This window comes from Brassica rapa, chromosome A07 (genome assembly GCF_000309985.2).
Source record: "Brassica rapa cultivar Chiifu-401-42 chromosome A07, CAAS_Brap_v3.01, whole genome shotgun sequence".
NCBI classification, from domain to species: domain Eukaryota; kingdom Viridiplantae; phylum Streptophyta; class Magnoliopsida; order Brassicales; family Brassicaceae; genus Brassica; species Brassica rapa.
The window spans coordinates 2,505,072-2,532,522 of NC_024801.2; the positions used below are offsets into that span (position 1 = coordinate 2,505,072).

Here is a 27,451-nt window from a genome sequence, read left to right on the forward strand (position 1 = left end):
TTCAAGTAGATATATTTTTACGACTCACAGTGCAAGGCATGCGGGTTATTAAGTTTTAAGGTTGTTCGGGTTGGGGTGTTTAGGACCCGTTTAAGAATCAGACATTTTTCGGATCGGATCAGTTCGAGTAGTGACGGGTTCGGTTTGCGTTTATATTTTTTTTAAACCCGAAGTAGAACCGAATTAGAAATAGTTTGAGTTTGATTCATGTTTAAAGAAATCTCGAAAAAAATTTGAAAACCCGAATGAATCCCATAAATCCAAAAAGGGTTGTTTGGGTAATTAAGGGTTTTGGTTATTTTATATTATAAACTCTCTTCGTTTTATTTTAAGTGTTGTTTTGGGTTTGTGCACACAGATTAAGGAAACAATTAATTTTGTATATTTTCTATATAAAAATACAATTACTTATACACTTAACCATATTTCAACCAATAGAAAAATAAATTGATGAATAAAATTAATGAATTTTGCATTGAAAGTCAAAAACGACACTAATTTTGTAACAAAAATATTTTTCTACAACGACACTTAATATGAAACAGAGGAAGTACTATATATTATGATAATTAATATTTTATTATATTTTTAATATTTGGATACCCTTTCGGTTCTGGTTTTATTTTCAGGTTTTGGGTTATAGAAATAGTAATCGTTCAGGTTTTTGAAAATTTTGGTATGGTTTTGGTTTCAGTTTTTTTTATTCATTTTGGTTCCAGTTTGATTTTCGGGTCTTGGATAATATGATCAAGACTAACGTCTAATCAGTTTTCTTGTTTTAATATCTATCTTACTAAATTATAATTATTCTTATTTTTAGCCTTAAAATACTTTATAATATTACTATTATATTATTAAGTTTTAAAGGATTTTTTTTTCATTAAATATATTTATATCGTCTGTAAAGTGTTTTTTTTTTTGCTAAAAGAAAAAATGAAATAAAGGATTAACTTTATTTTTTTTATTCAACAAAATCATTTGTCCCAAATATCAGACCTCACTTGCCTATATTCAAGGGCTGTATGTGACTATTACTAATGATTCTCATATTCAAAATAGTTATATATAGTTCCATAAAATTATATAGTAATGGCATCGTTGTAAATGCTTAGCAAATCAAGAGGATCTCAAAATAAATCTCATGTTTTAATAGTATAAACTAGATTTTGATCATTGTTTTAAAAGTTAAATATTTAATAGACATCATAAATTTTTAAATAAGTAACGTATTTAATTTTTACATACTTAATAGACATCAGCCGGGATAAATTTTCATGTTTGTTAAGTGAGATAATAATTCTTAGGTTTTGAATAGAACTCAAACCCGTACTATATAAAGATATATTTGTCACTGGTTAGTATGTATTTAAATATTTTATAGCAAAAATGATCTAATATTTTTTATTTTGTCTGTTTTGTATTTGCTAAATATATCTATAAAATAATAATATGCAATTAATTTGATCATTATATAATCAAATATTATATTTATACTCAAATTTAATATTTTATATTTATTAATATTATATATAGTCAATTTTAATATTTTATTTATAAGCTTTTATGACATAAATATAAGTATTGACTGATAAAAATGGAAACATATTATTTTATAAATGATATTTGTCAAAATAATAGTAACTTGATTTTTTTAGCAATCTTAATATACTCCCAAAAATATATTGCGTAGATCTTTGTTAGCCCATTTTGTTAAATGCTTAAAATTTAGGAGAATTTTCATGTTTACCACATTGTTGATATCATTATCTATGTTTACCTTCATTAAAGAGACATTTTCACAAATACCTTCTTTATTAACAGGCAAAAAACTCTTATACCCTTACTATATGTATATAAAATAAATAATTATTTAAATAAATAAAAAATAAAAATTAATTCGAATTATACTTTTTCAAATTTGGAATTTTTTATCGTTTTTGTTTTAATTTGTTTTTTCAAATTTTCTTTGTGAAACTATTTTATTTTAATTTTTTAATGGGGAAATTATACATTTACACTTTGTTGAGTACCCCTTTTCAAATTTACACTCAGGAGGAGGACATTTTCACAAATACCTAATTGTTTAGTAGCCGAAAGACAATAATAACCCTCGCAATTTTAACCTTTTCTCTCGAATCTCTCTAGCTCGCCATCGAAGGCGACGAGATTACAGAGCTACGACGGCGATTCTAGCAACGGCGACGACAAAAGGTCTTCTCTCTCACTAGTCACGCCGTCTCTCTGGAAAGAGCATCCGGTGACGACGAATAACAATCAGACTATACGATTCAAAATTTCATCTCAAAAAATGTCGTCTACTCCTCACGATTCTCCTCTACACGATTCTCCTATACACGATTCTCCTCTTCACGATTCTCCTATTCATGATTCTTATCTTCACGATTCTCTACAAGTAAGTACCTAAATTATTGTTTGTTTCAAGTCATTTTTTGAATTTGTTATTTCTGTTATAAGAAAATAGAAGAACATTGGTTGAGGATTGTCATGTTTCTAGTTAGATCTAAGAGAAATAGTATCGATAGTGAACATTGAGTTTTTTTGAAAAATTATAAGCCTTTATAAATGTGGGTTTCAAGTAATTATAAAATGCGTGAACTCAAGAAGTGTTGTCTTGTATTGCAGTTGGATAGCAACGAGTTTTGCACAACCTTGAAATTGCCTGGGAGGGTTTATGAAGCTGTAGAAACACCAGATAATCCCAAAGCGATAATCCATCACTCAAAGATTGATTATATCGAGAAGGTGGAAGATATATTAGGAAAAGAAGAGTTTTCTTTCATAGAGAACTCTCACATTGGGAGCATTTTGAAGTTGGTTAAAAGGAATAGGGTTCAATTTTCAGAAGAGTTGTTCCATTTTCTAATGCAGCGAAGAGTATTGACGCAAGGAGAGGATCTCTGGTTTACTTTCTCGGACCAGCCTATGAGGTTTTCACTAAGGGAATTTCATCTGACAACAGGCTTACGTTGTGAGGAAGATCAGACAATAACAGAGCCGCTGTTCAAAATAATGAAGAAGCCATACATTTGGATGCTGGGCAAGATTGATAAGTTTACGGTGAGAACGTTATATGAAATGTTTAAAAAGAAAGCACGAAGCATGCCAACACTAGAAAGATTATCCCTTGGAACAGCAATACTCACAGAAGCGGTAATTATGGCAGAAAATCCGAGTTCTAAAATCCCGAGAGACAGGTTGCAGCGTTATATGAACTATCGCTCACACAAGATTGCTTGGGGTAAAACTGCTTATAGAATCTTGATGAGAAGTGTAAAAAGTTTGAGTGCAAGTTCCTGGACAGGAGATAGTTATGAAGTGAGTGGTTTTGCGCTAGCCATAAATCTGTGGGCAATGTCATCAGTGAATGTGCTTGGTAAATCTTTGGGAAAGCCATGCGAGACATCCTCTTCTTCTGATCCGTTGTGTCTACATTGGGACTCAACAAGAACTCCGACAATAGCTGAAGTGTTAGAGCTGGAGAAGATAAACAATGTGAGTTTTTATAAGCGTATATAAATATATTCGTATTGTATTGTTTGAAAAGTGGATTTCTAGGGACTCCTTGAAAAGGTCCACAAATCGGTGTCTTGTAGGATTGTAAATTTGACATGTGTTTATACAAGATTATAAATGTACTTTTATAAGGACTATATAAATTAATATATAAGAGGTTTACATAGATATGTTTTATTTATTCTACAGGTTGAGGTTAGCACAGTGATTGGATTGGCTGAGGAATACAAACATTTGGTGGGGGCAACACATAGTGACGATGCTGACTTTCACAGTGTTGTGAAACTAGTTCAACAAGGATACAAAATGAGGAGAAGCGATTGGGAGAAAGGTTTTGTGGATATGTTTGTTGCAACAGAAGATATAGGTCAACAACGCAAGACAAAAGACGAAGATGCAGAGCATGGTGAAGATCTGAACCATAATGAAGATGAAGAGGAAAAGAAAGATGAAGAGGAAAAGACAGATGAAGAGGAAAATAAAGATGAAGAGTATCAAAAGGATAAGGAGCAAAGAAAAGATAAAAATCATTCCATGTCTAACAGCGAGAAACTTGATAAGCTAATCCAAATGGTTCGTGATTTGGATAAGCGAGTAGTAATGATCCAGAATGTTTTAGGAGTTAAGGTAACCAATTCAATTTTACCAATTACTTATCAAATTTCGCGTGTTATTCCTCTCTAATGATTTCACTTGTTTTTTTGAAGTTTAACGACAGTTCACCAAACAAAGAAGATTGTGAAAATGGAGCTAGTTCTGGTGATAGAAGAAGTGCACAAGATTATGAAAATGAAGAAGATACAATTAATGAAGAAGCAAACTCTGATGATAAAAAAAATGCACCAGATGATGAAAATGAAGAAGATACAATTGCTGAAGCAGCAAACTCTGAAGATACAATTGCTGAAGAAGCAAACTCTGGCGATGGAAGAAGTGCACTGGATGATGAAAATGAAAAAGAGATATGTGATGAAGAAGCAAAATCTGGTACAGAGCATCAAAGGGAAGAAGAGAATATTCTTGGGGAAATTGAGACTACACAAAAAATCACTCAAGACGAAGACACAGAAAAACTTGAATCAGAAAGTTGCTTGAAACAAACGTCGCAGGTATGAATCTAAAACAGGATATAAAGGTTTATAAATTTTTTAATTTAGTGATAGGCAAATTGAATTTCTTATTTCTTTTGTAGGTTACGTCGCCTACTCCAACATTCAATACTCCAAACTTTGATACAAGGGTACAAAATTAATATATTTTATAAGGCCTTGTAAAAGTTTAATGTATATAGCATAAACATCTAATTTTCAAATATTTTGTCTGAAGGTTTCATCGCCTAATCCAACATTTACGTCTCCTAAGTTTGATCTCCTTTCCCAAGAAAGTCATAGTGGAAAGGGTACAAATGAGGTATTTTATAAAGCTTTATAAACTATTTCATGATCGTTAAGGTCTCTTAAACAATGAGGCATAGCTAAGATTTACACTGTTTCTGTTGCCATCAATTCCAAAATCTTCTAAAACAGCCACAATCAAATCATTGTAGCTGATATCTTCATGAATCATACTAAGAGAGGATCCTCGTTGATCATCCACTATGAAATCCCAGTGAATTCCATTTATTAGTTTCCATTCTCCACATATAGAACAAATTTCGAACACCATAACCTGATTATAAAGAACATGGGTATTAGAGAAGGAATGATCAACAAGATATATCAATAAGAAAAATACATAAAACTATATTCCTCATAGCTAAAAATTTATAAGGTTTTATAAATCTGAGATTCGAAAACTTCATGAGAAAAATTCGTCTCCTTCCCAGAAACCGATCGATTTTGAGAAACCAAGCAAAAATTACAGAAAAGAGACGAAAATCACTTTGTTACGTTCGTGAAGAGAGATTGATTCGATTGAGCTTGTAGTCTACGCCAAATCTCGTCGGACGTCAATGTCGCCTGAATAATCAAATCTCGCCGGTGAAAATGGCTGAAGTCGTCGAAACTCTCTCGACGGATCGAATCTCTCTCGCCGGAATCGATCTCTCTCGCCGGAATCGATCTCTCTCGAAGGAATCGATCTCTCTCGCCGGAATCGATCTCTCGTTGGAATCTCTCGATCGCCGGAATCAATCTCTCGATTAGGGGTTTTTGAATTTTCAATTTCTTGTGGGAGAAGACTTATGTTTATGTTTGATTAAATAAGGGTATAATGGTACTTTACCTACTAAAATTTTAAAGGTAAATTTGAAAAGTGTAAAGTTGAAAAGTGGTATTAGGAAAGTGGTATTAGTGGCAATTCCCCTTTTTTAATTTTTGTAAGTATTTGTTTATTAGAATCATAAACTCCATATTCCAAAACTCTATCATACACCTCAACTTTAAACCCTAAGGACATTTCCATCTACACTCTATATTGGTTTTTTTCAAATATGACCTAAAATTTCAAGTCAACACACAAAAATAACCCATGTTATTTTTTTGAAACTTTACTTTTTCTTATTCACCCTATAAGTTTGAGTTATTCACGAAAATGTCATTATATTTTTTTCTTTCTTTTTTGAAAATAATTCTTTTACCTATCATCCTCATCTTCACTAGGTATTTACAACTTTTTCATTGCCATCAATATACTAACCACCATGAACAACCAATTTGAATCTCTTAATGCACTAAAGTTTCGATTTTTACTCTTCGTATCTCATTACTTATGCACACAAATCACATTTCTTTCACTCTCTCTTCAAATTCATCCAAAAAACCAAGATTTTGATTCCAAGCTTTGTAAGTTTCATAGAGATATTGAAGCTCATGATTCGTAGTCATTAATGACTTGGTAACTTTTGTAGTGAAGTTTTGGGTGTTTGGAGAAGCTAAGCAAGTAATCTCACAGGCTCAAGGTATGAAATCATTGTTTTCTCAAATCTGTTCGCGAAGACTTTCAAAAGACTCTTAGAAGACTTCGCTAGGTGTGTTTTCCATCAATAATACTTTCTTAGAAGTCTTCTAACTTTCCTTTATAAAGAAAAAAAAACAAAAATCCCAGCTCGAATAAATATGTTAGTTTTGCAATTGATCGAAGTTTGTCAGAAATTTGACTTTTTATAGAAGACTTCTCGAGAAAAAATTCTATAGAAGTCTTCTGAATTTTTTTTCGAAGTAGACTTCTCGGGAAAAACTTCTATAGAAGTCTTCTGAAAGTTTTTTTGAAATCTTCTCACTGTCGCAAGAAGTCTGCGTGGATTACTTTTGAAATTGAAAAATAGTAGTGAAATATTTAATATTAATGAGAAGACTTATTGAGAAGTCTTCTCAAATTTGATTTCGGGTTTTGGTCAAACCTTTGGTTACGAGAGAAGACTTCTATAGAAGTCTTCCGACGGAAGATTTCTAGAAAAGTCTTCTCTTGAAAAGTCAAATATAGTCAATTGCAATAGTATACCAAGTAGACTTCTTGTGACATTGAGAAGATTTCTATAGAAGTATTCTCCGAGAAGTCTTCTATAAAAAGTCAAGTTTCTGACAAATTTTGGTCAATTGCAAAACTAACATGTTTATCCGAAAAGACTTCTCGAGACGTCTTCTCTTGCATTTTCAAGAACTTTTCAAATTCAAAATTAAGCCAATATTTACATAGGAAGATTTCTCAAGATGTCTTTTGTAGAGTAGACTTCTTATAAAGTCTTCCTTTGTAAATTTTCAATTGCAAAAATGACCTAAATAGAAGAAGTCTTCTCGGAGAAGACTTGCGTAGAAATCTTTCTCTGAGAAGACTTCTTAGGAAGTCTTCTACATCAATGTTTAATAAATTTTCATTTTCTCTGCAATTAAAATGAATTTTTAATATTTTTTTATTAATTCATGTGTATTAGTCAATATGGAGCTCCTGGATGAAATTCATAATTTATTTGGTGATAATTATGAGATTTTAAATATTTATGTTTACTAATGTTTTTAGCTAATCCAAAAGCTTCTGGAGAAGTCTTTTACGTTTTATTTTCAAGAGTGTTAAGTAACTTTAAGGTATGTTTTTAACTTTCAAAAGTATAAAGTAACTTCAAGAATATCAAGTCATGTGGTTTATTGTGTCTTTTTATATCATAAGGTATAATTTTTAACTTACATGAGATTTAAAATTTCAACTTTCACTTAAAATTCAAGTTTGATCTTTTGTGAATTTGACTAAGTTTTCTTGTGAAATCTTCTCTCTTAGTTTTTAGTAAATTCGACTAAGTTTTTGTATTGTTGTGTTTGTTTATGAGTGAGTAGAATGGTTAAAAAACTTTCTTGGTATGTTGTATCAATAACTTCAATAACGTCAAATACTTTTGGAAAAAATTGAACATATATACCAAATTCTTTTGATTAACATCTTTTCAAGTTTACAAAAAAAATCACAACTAAAATCGTACACATAAAAATAAAAAAACAGACAATAAACAAAACTATTACACATGGAGCCAGATATCATTCCTCAACATAAATAAGTTTGGATTCCACTTGACATCATTTCTTTGTAGCACTTTGGGCAGAAGACTTCCCAAAGACTTCGTGGAAAGTCTTCTAACATAAAATACATTAGAAGCAGTGTTTTTAAAACAGGACCGGCTAGCAAACCAGAATTTTTTTGGGTCATGGGTCATTGTGGTTCGACCGGGTCTGACCGGGTTTGATCGAGTTTACTAAGATTAAACTAAATTTATTAATTTAATGATATTTTAATAAATAATATGCATATTCTTAAAAAATATATATATCATGTCAATAAAATGTTTAAATAACCTTAATGTGTAGAAAAACTTAAAAATAACAATTAAAATCTAAAATCAATATGAAGATCACATTTAAACTTTATTCGCAGATCTTATCACTTTAAATCTTCATCACCTTTTTTAAAAAAAAAGTTATATACACATTAGGTAAAAGTTATATTTTGAAATACAAATTTCACAAACGTAAATGTTTCAATTATTTAAAGTCTTCAAAACAAATGATCATGAAATAAAATTTAAACAAAGTGAGAAGTAGACAAAAAATATCTTGACGCTAATATTAAACTTTGTTAATCCTGTAATTTATGAGTTGTAGAGACGACAAAATAAATAGACGAGAGACGATACTTTATTAAGTTTTAGTAAATCTTATTTTTACTTAAAAAGAAAAAAAAATTGTTTCATTAACAAAATCTTGGCAACCGGGGTTTGGCCGGTTCATTGGATTGCCGGTTCCCAGGTTTTTAATGGTTCGATAGGAGTTTTTAACTGTTTCGATTTTAGTTGGATTTTAGCATTAACCCAACACGGATTATTTTCGGTTCATGGTTCAACCCGGTCCGGCTTCCGGTTCGGTCCGGGGTTAAAAATACGGATTAAAAGACTTCCCAAAAGTCTTTCGAAAGTCTTCCGAGAATCTTCCAAGAGTCTTCTGAGAAGTCTTCCAAAGTCTGACTCAGATCTAGAAAAATTGCATATTCAAAAGCATTCAAATGGTTTCAAAACATGGAAAACTTCAAAAATATATTCTTTATGCCTAAATAATAAACAATACAATCAAATTTGGTTGAATCTATAATTTTTTAGAATCTAATATATAAAATACACAAAATACATATCCAAAATTTTCCGAAAATGCATTAGAAGACTTGCCTAAAGTCTTCCGAGAAGTGTTCCGAGAGTCTTTTTAGAAGTCTTTCAACGTCTGTTTCAGATGTGAAAAACTTGTAAATTTAAAAACATTCAAATGACTTCCAAACAGAGAAAAACTTCAAAAATATAATTTTATGCTAAATACTACACAAAACAGTCACTTAGGTTGAATTTATAGCATTTTAGAATCTAATATATAAAACACACAATAATATATATCCAAAATTTATAGATCTAATTTTAAAGAAGTGAAAGATGAGAACCATGTAATGAAAAACCTGAAAAATAGATAAATTAGTGAGAAGACATAAGAAAAAAATGAGAAATAGATTTAAAGTTTGATGTTTTGATGTTCAAAGAGATTAAGAGATGTTGGACAGTTTAAAAGTGAGAAACATTACATTTTTGTTGCAACCATTTGAGAGGAATAAAGAAAATGTATAAATTTTCTTTATATATGGAGATAAATTTTTTAATTAGGTTAAATATTTTTGATACAGAAGACATCTAAAGAAGTCTTCTAGACCCTAAAATCAAATACATTAAAAGACTTCTGGAAGACTTCGCTTTAGTCGGGAAACCTAAATTTTACTAAAATTTAGGCGTGAATATGTCAAAAGACTTCTTAGGAAGCCTTATGGAAGTTTTCTTGTGAAGTCTTCTAGAAGTTTTCCAAACCATAACCTAATTAAATAACTAACTAAATAGCAAAAAACAATTTATAAAACTTAAAATCAACTTATAAAGCGTTTAATATACACATAACTAAACACATGTAGGTCAAAAAAAATTAAAAGTTAAGATTCTAAAATCTAACCCTAAATACAAACAATACTCTAATATATGTTACGAAATCCTAAATCAAAGTATTCTCGGAGTCTTCCAGTCCATATAATCAAATAACTAAGCAAAAACACTTCCTTAAACTTAAAAAAAAACTTAGAAAGTGTTTAAATCAAGTAATTAGATAGTCACTAAAGATTTCAAACTAAAAAAAATACCAACAATATTATAACATATGTTACCAAACCCTAAACCGAAGGCTATCATGACTCAATCTACATTCATTCACTTATGTTAAAAATAATTCAATTTAGTAAAACTAAATTTCCATCATTTAAAAATGTTTATTAATACATGATTTTGATTTATTCTCTTTCAAAATATTTTTTATAAAATTTATTAATTACTTTTAAGATCTAGTACATGAGAAGACTTCCCCTAGACGATTTTTGGAAGACTTTGATTTAGGCGGGAAACCTAAATTCTTCTAAAATTTAGGCGGAAATCCTAAATTCTACTAAAATTTAGGCGGGATATGTCAGAAGACTTCTTGGGAAGTTTTATGTGAGTCTTCCAGACCCTATAATTAAATAACTAAACAAAAAAAACATGTTCTTAAACTTTTAAGATACTTAGAAAGTGTTTAAATCAAGTTATTATACAGTTATACTAAGCACATATAGGTCAAATTTAAAAAGGAAAAAAAAGGAAAAATTTCAAAATCTAATCCTAAATATACCAACAATATTATAACATATGTTACCAAACCCTAAACCAAGGATTATCGTGAGTTAATCTACTTTCACTCATCTATGTTGAAAATAATTCAGTTTTAGTAAAACTAAATTTACATCATTTATAAATGTTTATTATTAAATGATTTCAATTTTTTTCATCAAAAGATTTTTTATAAAAAAATTAAATTATTTTAAAAATCTATTGAACGAGAAGACTTACAAAGAAGTCTTCTCATGCGGAGGGTTATAATGATAAAACTCAATACATGTTTTTTGTTTGGTCATAAGGTGCTTGTTGTAATTTTACTAGTTTTTTGGGCTACTTTTACATTTGATTAAATTGGAGGTATACTTTTGTATTCAAAATCAAGTTTTGAGTCATTTTGGCACTTTCCCCCTCTATATTGTACTCCAAAATGGAGTGGGAACTGAAGCAATGAACTAAAAAGGAAGATTATTCCATTTATAGAGTTATGCTTTTATTTTTTATTTATTACTTCATTTTCCACTCTATTTTGGAGTAAAATATGGAGTGTAGATCGAGATGCTAATTCTAGATTATTTAACTCTAGGGTTATAAATGTATTTTTCCTCTTTAAAATTGAAAGAAAAAATAGCTAAGGTAAACATAAAAAAATGTTATTAGGAATGTGGTATTTTAGTCAATTTCTTTAATTTATGAATTTAAAGTTTTTTTCAGTTATGGAAGATATCATTGGATTAATTCTCGTTTCTGATAGTGATGAATAATATTTTATTCAATATATTATGGATTATATAATATATCTATTATTATAAAACATGGTTTCCTTCCTTTTTGTTGTGCCACCTCAGCAGATAGGTCAGAACGTCGAATCATGTAGGCTTGACACGTGTCCACTTAACCAAAACGTTACGTTTCATTTATTTGGACGATATATGGACTTTGTTTCTTTTGGGCTTTATATTCTCATAATTGATCCAGGCCCATTCGTTAACACCTAAATCTAAACACATATTGATTGTCGTTTTGCTATTAGGGTTGAACCTGTGTACCCCATTCGAGATCGAAGCAAAACCTGTGTTCCAAGAGAGTTGTTTCATCTTCTTCCCTGTCAATCCGCAGAGATGCCGGTTACAGACTAACCCTCTTCAATTCCTTCTTAAATCCATACCCCACTCTCTTGAATGCGATCTTAAACCATCACCTAATTTCGTTTTCACAAACCAGTAATCTAATGTTGAGTAGAATGGCTAATGCTACAATCTTTCCGATTTGATTTGAGGACCGGACAATGCTCATCCACCGTTCAAGTGCGGTTGCTTCGTTATTGGGAGGCCAGGAACGCCCGACTCGGTGGCGAACTCATGGGAGTCGATATGTTGCTAAGTTTTTAATGTTTCTGTCGTCTTAAATCCTTCCAATAGTCGGTGATAAAAATTCTGTAATGAAGCGCTGCCAAATAACAGAGTATTATTTTGTTAAATTAACCTAAAATAATTGTAATTTCAGAATCATAAATAAAAAATTAATCCAACTTCGTAACAATTAATTTTTTATAAAATTAGTTATACTAATATATATTTAATATTTTTATAATTTAGAAAAAAATATAGGAAGAGATAAACTTGATAATAAATAAATAATATATATATATATATTGGATTGAAATAAATGTTGAATGCTATTATCGTCTTCTATAAATTACATACATGTGAATTTAATTTAAATGAATACAAAAAGGCACTTGTCAGATTTATATCAAAACCATTAATATAATGTAATCTATCTAAATAAACAGAATTAATAAGTTTAATCATATTGGTATATTTGTATTAAATTTAAAATATATAATTTGATGATTGATGTCATTAATTCAAATTTATAGAAATTTTACTTTTAATATAATAAAGTACGTAAAAATATGAAATAAAGATTGTCTTTGAATTTGAAGCACAAACATTCTTTCTCCGTTCTAGAATATTACTTAATGTTAAATCATATATAAAAGTAACACTTCAAATATAGATAAAAAATCACTCAATAAATTAGAAAGTATTATTTTTTTAAATTAACCCAAAATAATTGTAATTTCAAAATAAAAAAATAAAAAATTAACCCCACTTCGTAACAATTAATTTTTTATAAAATTGGTTATATTAATATATGTTTAATATTTTCAAAAGTTTAAAACAAAATATAGGAAGAGATAAACTCGGTAATATATATATATATATATATATATATTATGTTGAATGTTATTATCGTCTTCTATAAATTACATACATGTGAATTTAATTAAAATGAATACAAAAAGGCACTTATCAGTTTTGTATCAAAACCATTAATATAATGTAATCTATCTAAGTAAATAAATATTTTATTAATTAATATTACATAAAACATGGTTGTAAATAGAGTAATATTAAAAAAAAAAGTATTATTATGTATTTTGGAAATGTGCCTACTTATATAAGATGATGTTGCTCTTGCTTTCAAATAAGTCATAAGATGATATCTTGTGACAATTAAGAGTTATGACATAGAATAAAAATATATCAAGATTTGAAATCTATAAATATTTAAATATTTAGTGTGAATAATAAAATTAAAACTTTAAATCCAAAATTAATCAAAAGTAAAATATAAAATTGTAATAAATTACCGATAACAAAAATAAACTAACGTCAAATTACATCAACTAGTTTTGTTAATAGAATCCATATTATCATATGATCTTTTTATTTTGGAATAAACTAAAAACTTAACTTTTTTTAATTAGAATACTAAACAGATTCTAATAATGTAACAAAAAAATAAAGAACAAATAATTAAAAGTTACGTATTGGTTCAATCAGTAGTTCAACCGGTAGTCGGGTTCCGTATTTTAACATTTTTTCTCGTGGGTTTTACCCGGTTTTTAAATAATGGATTTTTTCTAAAACTTAAACCGGATTATATGTCGGATCACCCAGTTTACCGGTTCGACCACGGGTATGGGTCGGGTTTCAAAACACTGCAAAAACAAGAGTATTTTGTTTTGTTTAATAAGATAAATTTAGATTTGCTTGTTACGTGGTTTAACAAACTTTTGTATCTTATTTAATGAATAAAAAATTAAAACAAAAATTCAACAAAAATAGCAAAACAAAAACTTGTACAGCCGTTTTTACATTTGTTCAACTCCAAGAAAGGAACATAACTTGTTAGTTTGTAACCAATCAACCCCTATATTATAAATAATTCGCAAAAAGATCGATCAATTGCTTAGCCATCTGTGCAAACATAACCCTATATATACATATAATCTGTAGGGGCATGAAACACATCCAATATCCTCACCCTCTCTCCCTCTCTCTCAAAGTGTCCTTGCCAGTGTGGGGAATGATGAGTGAAATGAAGGCATTAATCGCAATGGTAATTGTCCAAATTGGTTACGCAGGCCAAGATATTCTGTTCAAACTTGTGATCGAAGATGGTGTGAACGTCAGAGTTGTTGTGGCATATCGTCTCATCTTTGCCACCATTTTTATGTTCCTCCTTGCCTTCATCTTCGAAAGGTTTGTATAATTAAATGCTGAAATTAGTTTTACTCAACTTTTACTTGGTAATTCAGATATTGTTGCTCCATGTCCTTACATAGGAACAAGAGGCCAGAGTTTACATGGAGGCTTCTTATCCTGGCATTTCTTGTGGGGTTATTCGGGTGGGTAACCCAATCAATTTATGTGATCACCTTTTGTTTGATGGATTACTCGAGCTCTTGTGTACGATCAAAAATTCATAATGTATTTAGGATATAAAGTCAGTTCTATAGATATCTTTCGTTTCTCAGAAACATGAGTAACAACTTACTCCCAACATCCAGTTTACTAATCAACAATAAGTAGAAACGTTCAAATTGATACTAGTCATGAAATAACGTGGATTCCAGTATTGCTAGTAGATAATCATGTTTCTCTTCTTTTTTGTCACAAGAATAATCATGTTTCTCTAACATTTTATCAACTTGGAAAATGCAGCTCGGCAGGACCGAATATCCTCTTTGCTGAGGCCCTGGCTAGGACAACAGCTACGTTTATTTCAACTGCGACCATACTAGTCCCGCTAGTAACATTCGTCTTGGCTGCTATACTTAGGTAATTCTCTTGATGTTATTGCGGTTTACAAAAAATAATTTATGGTATCTTTAATTTTACATCTTTTTGTTCAAAGTACGGTTTTAATATATATTAATTACCAGAATCACTCAAACTTTGACTAAGAGTTGCTATACAAAAGTTCTCAAAAGACGCGTAGAATTTATTTACCTTGACAATGTACATTTAAGTTTTCATGTATTTGTATAAGTTTGATAGGAATGTGCATGAATGATTATGTCGATAAGGCTTATTCTGGGTGTATTCTAACTTGGCATTTAATTAGTCAAACTTTTTTCAGTCAAACTTCTAAGAAATTAACGTTTTAAAAAAAAATTTACTAATCAGTTCACCTGTTTGATTTTCTTTTTCTATACATTGACTCTACCAAAATTTATGGAGTTAACTCCTAAAACTGTTTGGTGAAAGTTTGCTTCATTCTGGTGATTGAACTTCAGACAAAAATTAAAATAAATAATGCATCTAAATAAATAAATAAATAAGTATTTCCTCTGTTTCATATTAAATGTCATTTTAACATTTTTTTCTTGTTACAAAAAAAGTGTCACTTTACAATTTCAATACAAATTATACTTATTTTCGGCTGAAAATTAATTGAAAATTGCATTGATTTTATAAATAATTTTATTTATCTCAAATACTATTGGTCAGGGATGTATAATTAATAACAACTTACATATATTTCCCTCACTTTTTTAATATGTGTGAAAAATGTCAAAATGACACTTATTTAGAAACATAGGGAGTATTAAATAGAGATGGGTTTATTATTTATAATATTAATTTATTACACTTGTCTGAAAATTTATTTATCATTTAAATAAAATTATGATGTATGATATATTTATAAAAATTGCTAGAATTATAAGCCATATTAATATATTCAGAAACCATATTTATATATACATGTCACAATGCAACACTTGTAACTACTTCATACTACTCACATTCCAAGTGTGTACATATGTATTTTAATTTTTTTTATAATATATTAGCATATTATACAAATTACTCAACTAACTGATCAAAACGGAAAGTTAAGATTTTAGATAAAAAAAAAACAACATTTTTTTCGAAAAATTTCATAATAAGTTTTAAATTTCAAAACAGTACAAATCATTTTTGTGGAAAACACTTGTTTACTCTTAAAAGTTCCAAAATTTTCGATATTGAGTATATTACTCTTTCATTCTAAGTTAGAGTTTAAACTTGTTTCTATTATAAAGAGTTTTTGGTCAGTTTGATATGAAAATTTTGTTATTAGTAAACATTTTTAGTGATTGTTGCTAAAAAGGAAACTTTTTTCTTCTATTTGTAAGAATTGCCTTTCTAATTAATATATACATTAAAATATATACTTATATATGTTTTTCAAATATCTTAAAGAACGGAACATGTACATCTTGGATCAAAATATGGAAAAGCTAAAGTGATCGGGACACTACTTGGCGTTGGTGGATTATTTTTCTTTGTATTGTACAAAGGAAAAGAGATCCATCTTTGGTCGTCTCGTATTCATCTAGGAGGCCGGACACACAGTGATACAACTCCGAACATTTCTATACTTGCGGCCTTTCTTGCTCTAGGAGGCGTAATCTCTTATTCCTTTTGGGTTCTATTGCAGGTAAATTTCTATTTTAACACAAATTAAAAACTATTAAAATTTATTTTTATCTTTAAATAATATATTAACAACAGTTTCTTTCTCCATTTAATACATTGAAATAATGAGGTTAGAAATGAAAATTTATTTAAAATTTTGTATTGAAAATGTAACACAACACTTAAAATTGATGGATTATATAATTAGAGCATACAATCCTTTTCAAAAAAGGAAACTAAAAATATTATCATTTAAAGTTAGTATATATACATTGATATTCACATCTTTCTCTATTTAAAAAAATATTTTTAGGTAAAAGCCTATAAAATTTTATTAAAATAATTGTCAATATGTTCTCATATTATTTATTGTTCAACTAAACTCAGAATTGTTACACAAACATTAGCGACTATAAATTACATGGAGATCTGAAAAAATGAAATAAAAACAAAAAAATAAAACACAATTTATACTTATTAAATTTAAATATTTTTTAATTTAAATTATATTTAAAAAACTTAATTAATATTGTAGATTTTATTATTTTCTTGCCAGTATTTTAATATAAATTTAATTAAACATAAAATTAAGATAAATATAATTTTTAATTAAAATTATATTTAATATATATATATGTATATATTTAAAATTATAATCTTAGATAGATTTTGTATCTTTATTAAAAAATATATAGATTTTTGTATCTATTTCAATTGGTTAAATATATCAAATCAACTTGTGTAAAATTAAGACAAAAATTGATGTAAAAATTGTATAATATCAAACATTTAAACTAAACAGTATTTATAAAATTTGTAGATATATAAAAGAAACTAATGATATTACTATTAAAATTTTAGTTATAAAAATTATATAATTATAAAAATAGAATTAAATAATATTTCAAAAATTATAATATCAGATTTGAATATATTTATTTTAGTGATGATGTATAACTTATTACCATATTCTAAAAAGTTTACTAAAAATATAAATAAAAATTAAATGTAATGTAATGTATGAGTTACTACCATGCATATTCTAAAAAGCTTACCAAAAATATAAATCAACAATGTAATTGTCCATGTCATATTTAGCCATAAGTCATATCATCTAATTTATTAGTCATGTCATATTTTTTTGTGAAAATGATTGTAGAAATAACATATAACTTCTTTTTTTGTAACTTATTGACATATAGTTATTTTACGAAAAAAAACATATGGCAAATCATTTCTCTAATAATATCTAAGGGATAGAAAGAGTAATGATAACTGGTGACATAAATTTATTGGTTATTCCACAGTATATTACCTATAATTTACAAAATCTAGAGTTTCTAAAACAAAAAAAAATGTTTGAAATGAAAATTAAGTTATATATATTGCGTGTGCTCGAAAAAAAAAGTTACATATATTGCTTAATTAACCCACCAATTGTTATTTTGAATAATACGCATGCAATGTGCAGTGAACTATCCTATGCAGTGACACACCTGGCCTAGGTGTTTGGATACCCGATTATGCAAATGAAGATGTGCCACATGCATAATACAAATGATTATATGACAGTAAATAAATATCCTCTTTATTTATTTACAAATATCATTTAAGAAAATTTTACACATTAAAATTCTATTAATAAGTTATTTAATTTGATCTCTTACACTAATACATTTAAGTAATATGAATTGACATTTTAATTCTATTTAAGTTTTTGGCTAAGATTTAAAACAATCCTTCAGCTGAAACAAAAAAAAGGTTATGATGACATTTAACTTGAAACTAAATATGATTATAATTTTGCATTACATTTAAAAAAAAAAATCTAAAAATATTTTACAGGGAACACATGAAGTATTATTTCATTCTTTTTTCCTCATCATCTATATCAAATGAGTTAACTAATTGCTTTTGTTTCTTTTTATCAACATTCTCTAGTCTTACTAAATGCTAATACTATCAATACAGCGACCAATGCATACATATGGTATAAAGATTATTTTTATACCAATAGGTTAAGATAGGTAACGGACTTGGGGGACCTTATTGGAACACTGCTTTGATGAACATGATGGGGAGCTTGGTGGCTCTTCTTGTGGCTCTTATTTGGAAACCTGATTTTGAAGAATGGAGATTAGGATGGGATATTAAACTGTTTGCCCGCATCTTTTCGGTAAATAAACAAAACTCATGACTAAATTCTATTCTCTCTCTCTTTTTTTTTGTCGATCTTGTTGGTTAACTAATTTCGTCTATTATAGGGAATTATGATTTCCGGTATGGCATTTGCTGTCATTGTGTGGTGTGTGGACGCTAATGGACCAGTATTTGTGTCCATGTTTAGGCCTGTACGACTAGTGGTTGTTGTCATCGTCGCATCACTTATTTTACAAGAGCCTATTTATTCCGGGAGGTACAAATCTTCATCTAGTATTGATTTCTTAAGATATCATTTAAGTAATAGAACGTAATCGATGTGACTTGGCAACATTGATGCAGCATTATAGGTACAGTCATTCTTGTGGGAGGACTGTACCTCGTCTTATGGGCTAAGAAGAAAGAAATGAAGAGTATGTCAAATCCAGTAGAAACAAATAGGACAGATCGTAATGTTGTCTGATATAACAACATCCTGACGTGAGAATTTAGCCGCCACAAGCAACATTATGTATTACATAATAAAATAAATATAATCTTTTTTACACAGAATTCAAAATTTTGCTTGTTTTCAACTATATACAATCACTATTATGAAGGATCGGCCCAAATTCAGGGTTTGTCTCCCTGAACACATACTTTTCTTTCCTCTACAAATCTGTTGGCAAAAACCCTAAAACGATTTTTTTTGGAGGCTTGTAGGTGATGAGACGTTTACACTGTGAGGCACATTTTGTCTTTTGTTAACACTAGAAGACACTTTGTGGTCAGGGGACACATTACTTGGACAGGTGTATTTTTGATTGACAGAAAAGCCCTCCAACGGTTTGTTATGGGAGAGGATGTTTCCTCTAAGGAACCAAACCAGACATTTGTTTGGTCTAATAAATGAATAAGTTAAAATAGAGAGTTTTCAATTGTAGCCGTCAGATTATTTGATTAAAAGGAGATCCAATGGCTAAGATTAAGAGGGTTGGTTGGGGTCGCCATAAATGTGTTTCCTTTAACGTACCTTGCTGTGTGTTGTCTTTGTTGTTCTACGAAGCTGAAAGATAAGGGTGGGAGAGATTTACGAGTTTGAACGGACGTAGGGAGCTCCGTGCAGAGTTCCTCCGCTGCAGAAGTGAAGGTTAGTTTGTAGACTTTATCGATTTAGCTTGTTGGTGTGTAGTTTCGAAGTTGTGGTTAGGGTTTTGTTTTTTAGTGTTTTCTAGATTTCCATGGTAAACGATGTACGATGTCAATGCAGATGGACGAGATGTGTATGGTGATGTGTGGAGCATGGCTATGTGGGTCTGACGGGAAATGGGAGTTTGTGGTGGACAAGACAAAAATGGCGAGGATGATACCTGTCCATGAAGCGCTGACCATAAAGGAGATCGAGAGTCTGGTGTTTGCTGAGTTTAAGAAGTCGAAAGCTTCTTTCAATCTAGCGCTTAGCTATTGGCCGCCGGACAGCAAGGACCTTGCAACCGGGATTAAAACTCCTCCCGTCCTGCTTACAAACGATGGTGCGCTTAGGTATTTCTTCACCCACATGAAAGTTACCGGTAGTTTGAATTTGTTCGCAACTTTCGAGAGTTTGGGGTATTGTACGGCTGCTCCTGACATGGATGTCTTTGAAACACCGAGATGCAGCGCGAAGCAGCGCCAGAGTGGTACTAAAAGAAAGGCTGTCGACCTCTCCAGCGTGGGTTCGAAAACCAACTTCATTAACCTCGATGATTTCCAGCTTATTGAGGAGGTTGAGAAATTCGAAGAGCGGTTAAGGTCAGAAAGTAACCCCACTGGTGGAGGTGATTGTAATGGCTGGAGCGAGGGTATTGACAGCGACTACAGTGGGCCAGAAGAGATTGATGAAAGGGATATTAGGCCTAGAGGATATGACGTTGAGTTTTGGGAGCCACTAATAGATGGTGATTTAGGCGGCAGCGACGCCGTGGAAGTTGTGTTTAACGACAAAGAGGCAAACGGAGTTGCGAAGTTGTCGGAGGGTAGCAGCAGTGAGCCTGTTGGGGAAAGCAGCGGCGGTAGTGGTGTGAAAGGTGAGATCCCCGTGGATGACTTTGCGTGGATGGGGCGTACAAGTATTGGTGGTCGTAATAGCCGTGTCCCAGAGAGTGGTGGTCAGGAGCCTAGTAACCGGAAGCTGGAAGATGTCGATGACGAAGAGTTTGACATTCCGCCTCTGTATGATGACACAGTGTATGAAGCCGCCGAGATCCCAGGGCTTGATGTCGAAGGGGCAGATGGGGTTGTTCATGTTGGGAAGGTGTATGGGAGTAAAGTCGATTGTCAGATTGCCTTGGCAATTTACGCTATTAAAGGGCAGTTTCAGTTCAAACAGACGAGGACAAAGGTTGACTCCTTTGTGTGCGAGTGTCCCGATGAGCGTTGTGATTGGAGAGTCACAGCTCATGAGATACGCGGTTGTGGTTACTATGAAATCAGGAAAGCTCAGCTGGATCATACTTGTCCAATCGAGAGTAGGAATGGGTATGGCAGTAGGGGAACAGCTAGGGTTATAGCAGCGGTGTACAAGGCTAAATTTAAAGATCCGTCGAAAGGGCCAAAGGTGGTTGAAATACAAAGGCTCTTGATGGAGGATCTTAGGCTGTCGGCATCTTACATGAAGTGTTACAGAGCCAAAGAGCAAGCAATGTTTGACTTGAGGGGACCAGATGACGACTCGTATATGAAGCTGGCTGAGTATCTGTATATGCTGAAACTTGCCAATCCCGGGACGGTAGCTGATATTGAGACAGAGGTTGACGACGAGGGTGTGGAGCGGTTTCTTTACATGTTTTTGGCGTTTGGGGCATCTATTAAGGGGTTCCAGAAGCTGAGGCTTGTGTTGGTTCTAGACGGCACACATCTTAGTGGGAAGTACAAGGGGGTGTTGCTTACAGCAAGCGGACAAGATGGCAATTTCCAAGTGTTTCCTTTGGCATTTGCAATAGTAGACAGTGAGGATACTGAGGCTTGGACGTGGTTTCTGCAGAAGGTTGAGAGGATATTGGCGGATTCGAGCAACCTTGCTATAATATCGGACCGGGCCACTTCAATTGCCAACGCGGTTAGCTGTGTGTATCCACAAGCCCATCATGGGTTTTGTATCGTCCATTTGGCACGGAACGTTAATGCTAGGTTCTCTAGCAAGGGGTTAGCGAGGTTGGTGACTGCTGCTGCGACTGCGCATAGGATGAGGGATTACAAGAATTTCTGTGACAAGATCAGGGCGTCTAACAGCGAATGTGGGATTTATTTGGGGAAAATAGGGTCTGCACGTTGGTCTAGAACGTACTTTGGGGGCCAGAGGTATAATATAATGACAAGTAACATTGCTGAACAGCTAAACAACGCATTGGTAGAGGGTAGGTCGTCCCCAATAATTGAGTTGGTGATGTTCATACAAGGGATGATGACAAGGTGGTTCAGTGCAAGACGTAAGAAGGCCAATAAGCACCGGGGTCTGATGACAATAGAAGTCGATAAAGTGATGACAAAGACAATGGCGCTGGTGAAGGGCAGCAAGGTGAACTCTATTTCTAGCTGGAGCTGCCAAGTTGTTGGGAAGTTTGGTGGTTCTGAGAGTGTTCAGTTGGAGCAGAAGAAGTGTACTTGCAAGTACTTTGACAACATGAAGATACCATGTGGGCATGCCATGATTGCGGCCGACAACATAGGGCTCGCATATGAGACTATGGTTGGTCATTGGTACAAGACGGTGGCGTGGAGGGAAACCTATGCAGGTGTTATTAGGCCAATTGGCGACCCCAGGGACGAATCTATTCCAGAAGACGTGAGGGATGCAATGTTGATGCCACCATTGACTAAGAGGCCACCAGGGAGGCGTAGAACCAAACGATTCCCCTCGACAGGGGAGATGCCGGTAGATAGTTTATTTGATTTTGTTTTGGTGATTATTTATTGATTGTGACAATCTAGGGGTGTGATAAATTGTGAATCTCTTATGCAGGGTCCTAAGAAGAAGTCAGTGCCTAATAAGTGCGGGAGGTGCAGGGTAGAAGGACACAACCGCACCAATTGCACGGTTCCGATATGATTGGAGATTGAAGGTTAGGTGATGGAAGTTTTTTGTTTGAACGGCTATTGTATGGAGGTGCAGGGAGAATTTTTTTTTGAACGGAACTCGTGTAACCTGAAGGAGTAGTTGTTTTGGTATTTGTAGTAGAGATGTTAATGCCACCACTGGTGTGAGCAACACCCTTGTTGGTATGATTTTAAGAAACAAATCTATGGATGTTTATGTTCTTGTTGTTTTTTTATGTTGTGTAGGAAAAAAACTGAAACTGATCTAGAATAAAAGGTGGATTAGTGTATGAGATGGGTTGGTGGGGTTTTCAATGGGAGTGTTTTTCGTGGGTAGCTAGGGCATGGTTAGGGTAGTAATAGTGGTTTAGGGTGTGGTTGTGGTTAATGTTTTGAATAGTGAGTTGGCGTGGATGACATGTATGTGGTCGTTGGATACTTGGTCTGGGTAGAAATTGTTGTGAGTAAGTGGGGTAGTCGTCAGTGGTTAGTAAAGATTTGGTTAAATTGGTTATGATTGGGACAAACGCAACGGCAGTGTAGGGCGTGGATGAAATGTTTGTGGTCGTCGTAAACCTGTTTGGCTAGAAGTAGGCGTAAACACAGGAGGAAGTGGAGGAAGGGGGTAGTGGACACTAAGGTGGTGGTTAATTAGGTAATGGTTACGTAAAAATTAACAGAAGGTGTAGGCGTGGATGATGTGCTTGTGGTTGCGTTTATCATGGTTTGTGAAAAAAATGTGATTAAGATAGGAGAAGTTGGTTAAGGTTACCAGGTATGTCAAGTTAGGATGGCGACGTGTTTAGGGTTAGCGTGTTGTGTTAGATCTGTGCTGGTTATGGTTATGGATGCCGTGAAATAGTAAGGTTGCGGTTAGATAGGGAGACGTGATGTTTAAGAAAAAATTAACAGAAGGTGTAGGCGTGGACGATGTGGTTGTGGTTGCGTTGGTCATGGTTTGTGAAAAAAATGTGATTAAGATAGGAGAAGTTGGTTAAGGTTACCAGGTATGTCAAGTTAGGATGGCAACGTGTTTAGGGTTAGCGTGTTGTGTTAGATTTGTGCTGGTTATGGTTATGGATGCCGTGAAATAGTAAGGTTGCGGTTAGATAGGTTATGTTTAAGAAAAATTAACAGAAGGTGTAGGCGTGGACGATGTGGTTGTGGTTGCGTTGGTCATGGTTTGTGAAAAAATGTGATTAAGATAGGAGAAGTTGGTTAAGGTTACAAGGTATGTCAAGTTAGGATGGCAACGTGTTTAGGGTTAGCGTGTTTGTTAGATTTGTGCTGGTTATTGTTATGGATGCCGTGAAATAGTAAGGTTGCGGTTAGATAGGTTATGTTTAAGAAAAAATTAACAGAAGGTGTAGGCTGGACGATGTGGTTGTGGTTGCGTTGGTCATGGTTTGTGGAAAAATGTGATTAAGTTAGGAGTAGTTGGTTAAGGGTACAAGGTATGTCAAGTTAGGATGGTTACGTGTTAGGGTTAGCGTGTGGTGTTAGATCTGTGTTGGTTATGGTTATGGATGACGTGAAATAGTAAGGTTGCGGCTAATTAGGTTATGGTTAAGTAAAAATTAACAGAAGGTGTATGCGTGGATGATGTGCTTGTGGTTGCGTTTATCATGGTTTGTGAAAAAATGTGATTAAGTTAGGAGAAGTTAGTTAAGAGTACAAGGTATGTCAAGTTAGGATGGCGACGTGTGGTGTTAGATCTGTGTTGGTTATGGTTATGGATGTCGTGGAAGTGTTCTATATTTTAGTAAGAAAACATCTAGGGGGTGTGGGTGGGAGTGTGGTTAGTTTCGCAACCGTTTGTTTGTAGGAGTTGCTGGTGTTTAGGGGCTGGCTGTTGTTTAAAGTTGTTTTTTTTAGTTGTTGGTGAGCAAGGGTGTAGCGTTGTTGGAAAAGTTGTGTTCAGGGTAATATTTGTGTTGGTGTGAGTATAACAAGAGGCTTTTGTGTTAGTTGGTGTTAGTTCTGTGTTGGTTATGGTTATGGATAACGTGAAAGTGTTTCGGTTTGTGTGTTGTTTGTCATTACGAAGTTAAGAAGATAGCAGGGTTTGCAAGGGGAGTAGTTATCGTGGTTAGTTAGGGCATTGTCAGGGTGGTAATGGTGGTTTAGGGTGTGGTTGTGGTGAATGGTTTGAACTATGCGTTGGCTTGGATGACTTGATTGTGGTCGTTGGATATGTGGTCTGGGTAGGAGTTGTCGTAATTACGTGTGAAAGTGGTCGGTGGTCAGCGAAGATGTGGCTAGATTGGTTATGGTTGCGGCCCTCTCCGGCAGTGTCGGACGTGGATGATATGTTGGTGGTCGTCGCATATTTGTTCTGGCTAGAAGTGGAGGGGTGGAGGACAGTAAGTTCGTGGTCAAAGAGGTTATGGCTAAGGAAAAATTAACGGGAGGTGTGGATGATGTACTCGTGGTTGTGTTTGTCATGGTTTGGGAATAATGTGATTATTTCGTGTGGTTAGATTATGGTTTAGTGAGGGGGGAAGGTTGCTATGTGGATGACATGATTGTGGTTGTTGTTTTGGATGGTACAGAAAGCTGTTGTGGTTAAGTAGGTTATGGACCAGAAAAAATTTACGGGATGTGTGAAAAATGTGATTAAGTTAGTTAAATGAACAAGGTTGGAAGGTTCGTTTTGTTTAGGGTAGGATTGTTGGGTAGGTTAGATTATTTCGTATGGTTAAAGAATCGTTTAGTGAGGTTGGAAGGTTCCTTTGTGGATGACATGACTGTGGTTGTCGTTTGTGATGGTGAAGAAGGTTGTTGTGGTTAAAGGTGATTGTACTAAACGCTGAGTTTGAAACTTTGAGTGTTAGGTTTGTTGAGCATGTTTGTATTGTGAACACGTTTATGTGGTTACGAAAGTATATTGTGGACACGTTGATGTGGTTACGAAAGTATACTGTACAACACAACTACAATGAAGCTTACCATGAGAAGTAGATAAATTCCGATTTGATCTAAAGCAACCGGCAAGTTTAGTTTGTTGACAAAAGGTTACAGAGTAGTTTCTAGCCGGATTGAAAACAATAGAAAATACATAAGTTCTCCGATAACTAGGAAGGCACATTAGTAGAAAAACATGAAAAGGTGCCTTGTTAATCCGTAGAACTATAGTTAGGGAGAGAAGACTAGTAGTAAGCTGGTAAGACAATGGTTTTATACGCCTCCATTGCGTATTGTTGGCGGAACTTGTCAACCATGCCATCTGTGAGACCGCTCATGTGTGGATACGGGTCACCGTAAAGATGTAGCTCCATAAACTTAGCGCATACAGGACCGCAGTCGCCAGACCTTGAGTTTTCATATGTGCCCGTTCTCCGCTGGCATGTAAAAGGAGATAGATCACGGGAGTTGTTCTTGGCCACGTAGCGGATGAGATAGGGGAGCATCTGGAGGATGGGCCTGAGAAATCGTTGAACACGTTCCTCGTTGTATAGAGAGGGCAGTGAATCTAGTACGTCGACATGTCCAGCCCGGAGGTCGATCGCTAACCCAACCCAGTGTCTGTCCGCCCATATCATTGGAGTGTATACCTTCACCACTTCTTTCATCCAGGTTTTACCAGGAAGGAGGATGAGTTTAGATATCCGCTGATCCCACCTGATTTTGTCTTTCTTAAGTGCGGCTTGAAATTGGCGATCTTTGGACTGCATCAATGAGGTGAGGGTGGGAGGCATAAACGTCGCATTCTCCATCTGTAGCACATCTTTGTGATGCATGTCTAGCATGTGCATTAGGACAGCCATGTGCTGGAGGAGAAAAGATAAAACAAACAGAGATTGAGTTAGTACTAGGTGATAGTGGGGGACATTGCTGTTTTAGAAAGTGTGTTTGCACGTACCAGAGAGTCTGTCCACTGGGAGGGAGTAGCGAGCTGGAGGAGAAACTGGTTGCTGAAGTCGAGTTTTGAAGGTGTGACGTGGAAGCTGATTTACATAGATCAACAAAATATATAGTTGATTTGTGCAAATGTAGAATGTATAGTTAGAAGAAGAAGTTTAGTGATGTTGCTTACCCTTTTTTGTTGGCTGCCATGGTTTTTGCGAAAATGTCCCATAGATCCTCCGGTGGAGGAGTGACCAGAAGGTAATGGGGGAAATCCGGGCGGTTGAGGAAAGTTTGGGCTAGGAACCTTTTCTGCCTCAGACGGCTGATGCTCCTTTGTTTTTCTGGTTGGCGATGAGTCACTGAGCTCGCAAACTTCTTTACAAGTCGTTTGTGCCTGCAATATAAACGGGGCAACGATTATAATGGAGACATAGATTTGTAAGGCTAAGAGATCTATTGTCATAAACAGTACATTGAGTTCGTCCACAACCCTACGTACTGTCTTGTCTGGTGATGAATCACTAGCTTCGCCCTCGCCGTGATCCCTGTTTAGATCCTACAGCAATTAAAAGGAGTGAGTGAGTTAAGAAAGAATGGTGGTTATAAGCAGAGGATTCATAAAGTATCAGTGAATGAGCAAGTGTTCTTTACTTGTTCGTTCAAACGGCAGTTAGACCCTTTAAGAGTAGCAGTTGCAGCGAAAGCATTTGGGGTGGAGTAGTGTGTAGAGAAGCCAGCGGGCTTGTTTGGAGAGTGGTGGGTGTGTGGTGGTCAAAGCAGGTGGGTGGTAAAAAGTGGATTAGGGGAGATGGTGGGTGGGTTGTTGAGCAGCAGGTGTGGGTTTAAAAAGTGGTATTGGGAGTATAGAAAGGCTGAGGAGTCGTAGATAGGCGGAGCGGTATCAGGTTCGGGTAACGTAAGACCGTGAGAAGGCGGTGATTGGGATGCT

General features: G+C 33.4%; 3 protein-coding genes across 3 annotated transcripts; 2 read left to right on the plus strand and 1 right to left on the minus strand.

Moving 5' to 3' along the window:
- The first annotated feature begins 280 nt into the window (after window positions 1–280).
- Window positions 281–8,550, plus strand: LOC117126680. The gene is made up of 6 exons (XM_033275468.1): window positions 281–2,413; window positions 2,644–3,513; window positions 3,724–4,161; window positions 4,242–4,643; window positions 4,727–4,774; window positions 4,861–8,550. Exons 1-6 carry the CDS (start codon window positions 2,309–2,311, stop codon window positions 4,963–4,965), a joined length of 1,968 nt encoding a protein of 655 aa, XP_033131359.1. The 5' UTR covers window positions 281–2,308; the 3' UTR covers window positions 4,966–8,550.
- Window positions 8,551–14,092: 5,542 nt separating this feature from the next.
- LOC103845933 (WAT1-related protein At1g68170) lies at window positions 14,093–19,176 on the plus strand. Its single transcript, XM_033275199.1, has 7 exons — window positions 14,093–14,238; window positions 14,295–14,384; window positions 14,590–14,817; window positions 16,225–16,462; window positions 18,458–18,616; window positions 18,705–18,856; window positions 18,943–19,176. The coding sequence occupies exons 1-7, from the start codon at window positions 14,093–14,095 to the stop codon at window positions 19,061–19,063; spliced, it is 1,134 nt and encodes a 377-aa protein (XP_033131090.1). The 3' UTR covers window positions 19,064–19,176.
- A 4,974-nt stretch (window positions 19,177–24,150) lies between these two features.
- Window positions 24,151–26,743, minus strand: LOC117126681. Its single transcript, XM_033275478.1, has 3 exons — window positions 26,690–26,743; window positions 26,516–26,600; window positions 24,151–26,423 (listed from the first exon to the last, which is right to left on the minus strand). The coding sequence occupies exons 1-3, from the start codon at window positions 26,707–26,709 to the stop codon at window positions 25,803–25,805; spliced, it is 726 nt and encodes a 241-aa protein (XP_033131369.1). The 5' UTR covers window positions 26,710–26,743; the 3' UTR covers window positions 24,151–25,802.
- Window positions 26,744–27,451: the final 708 nt, after the last annotated feature.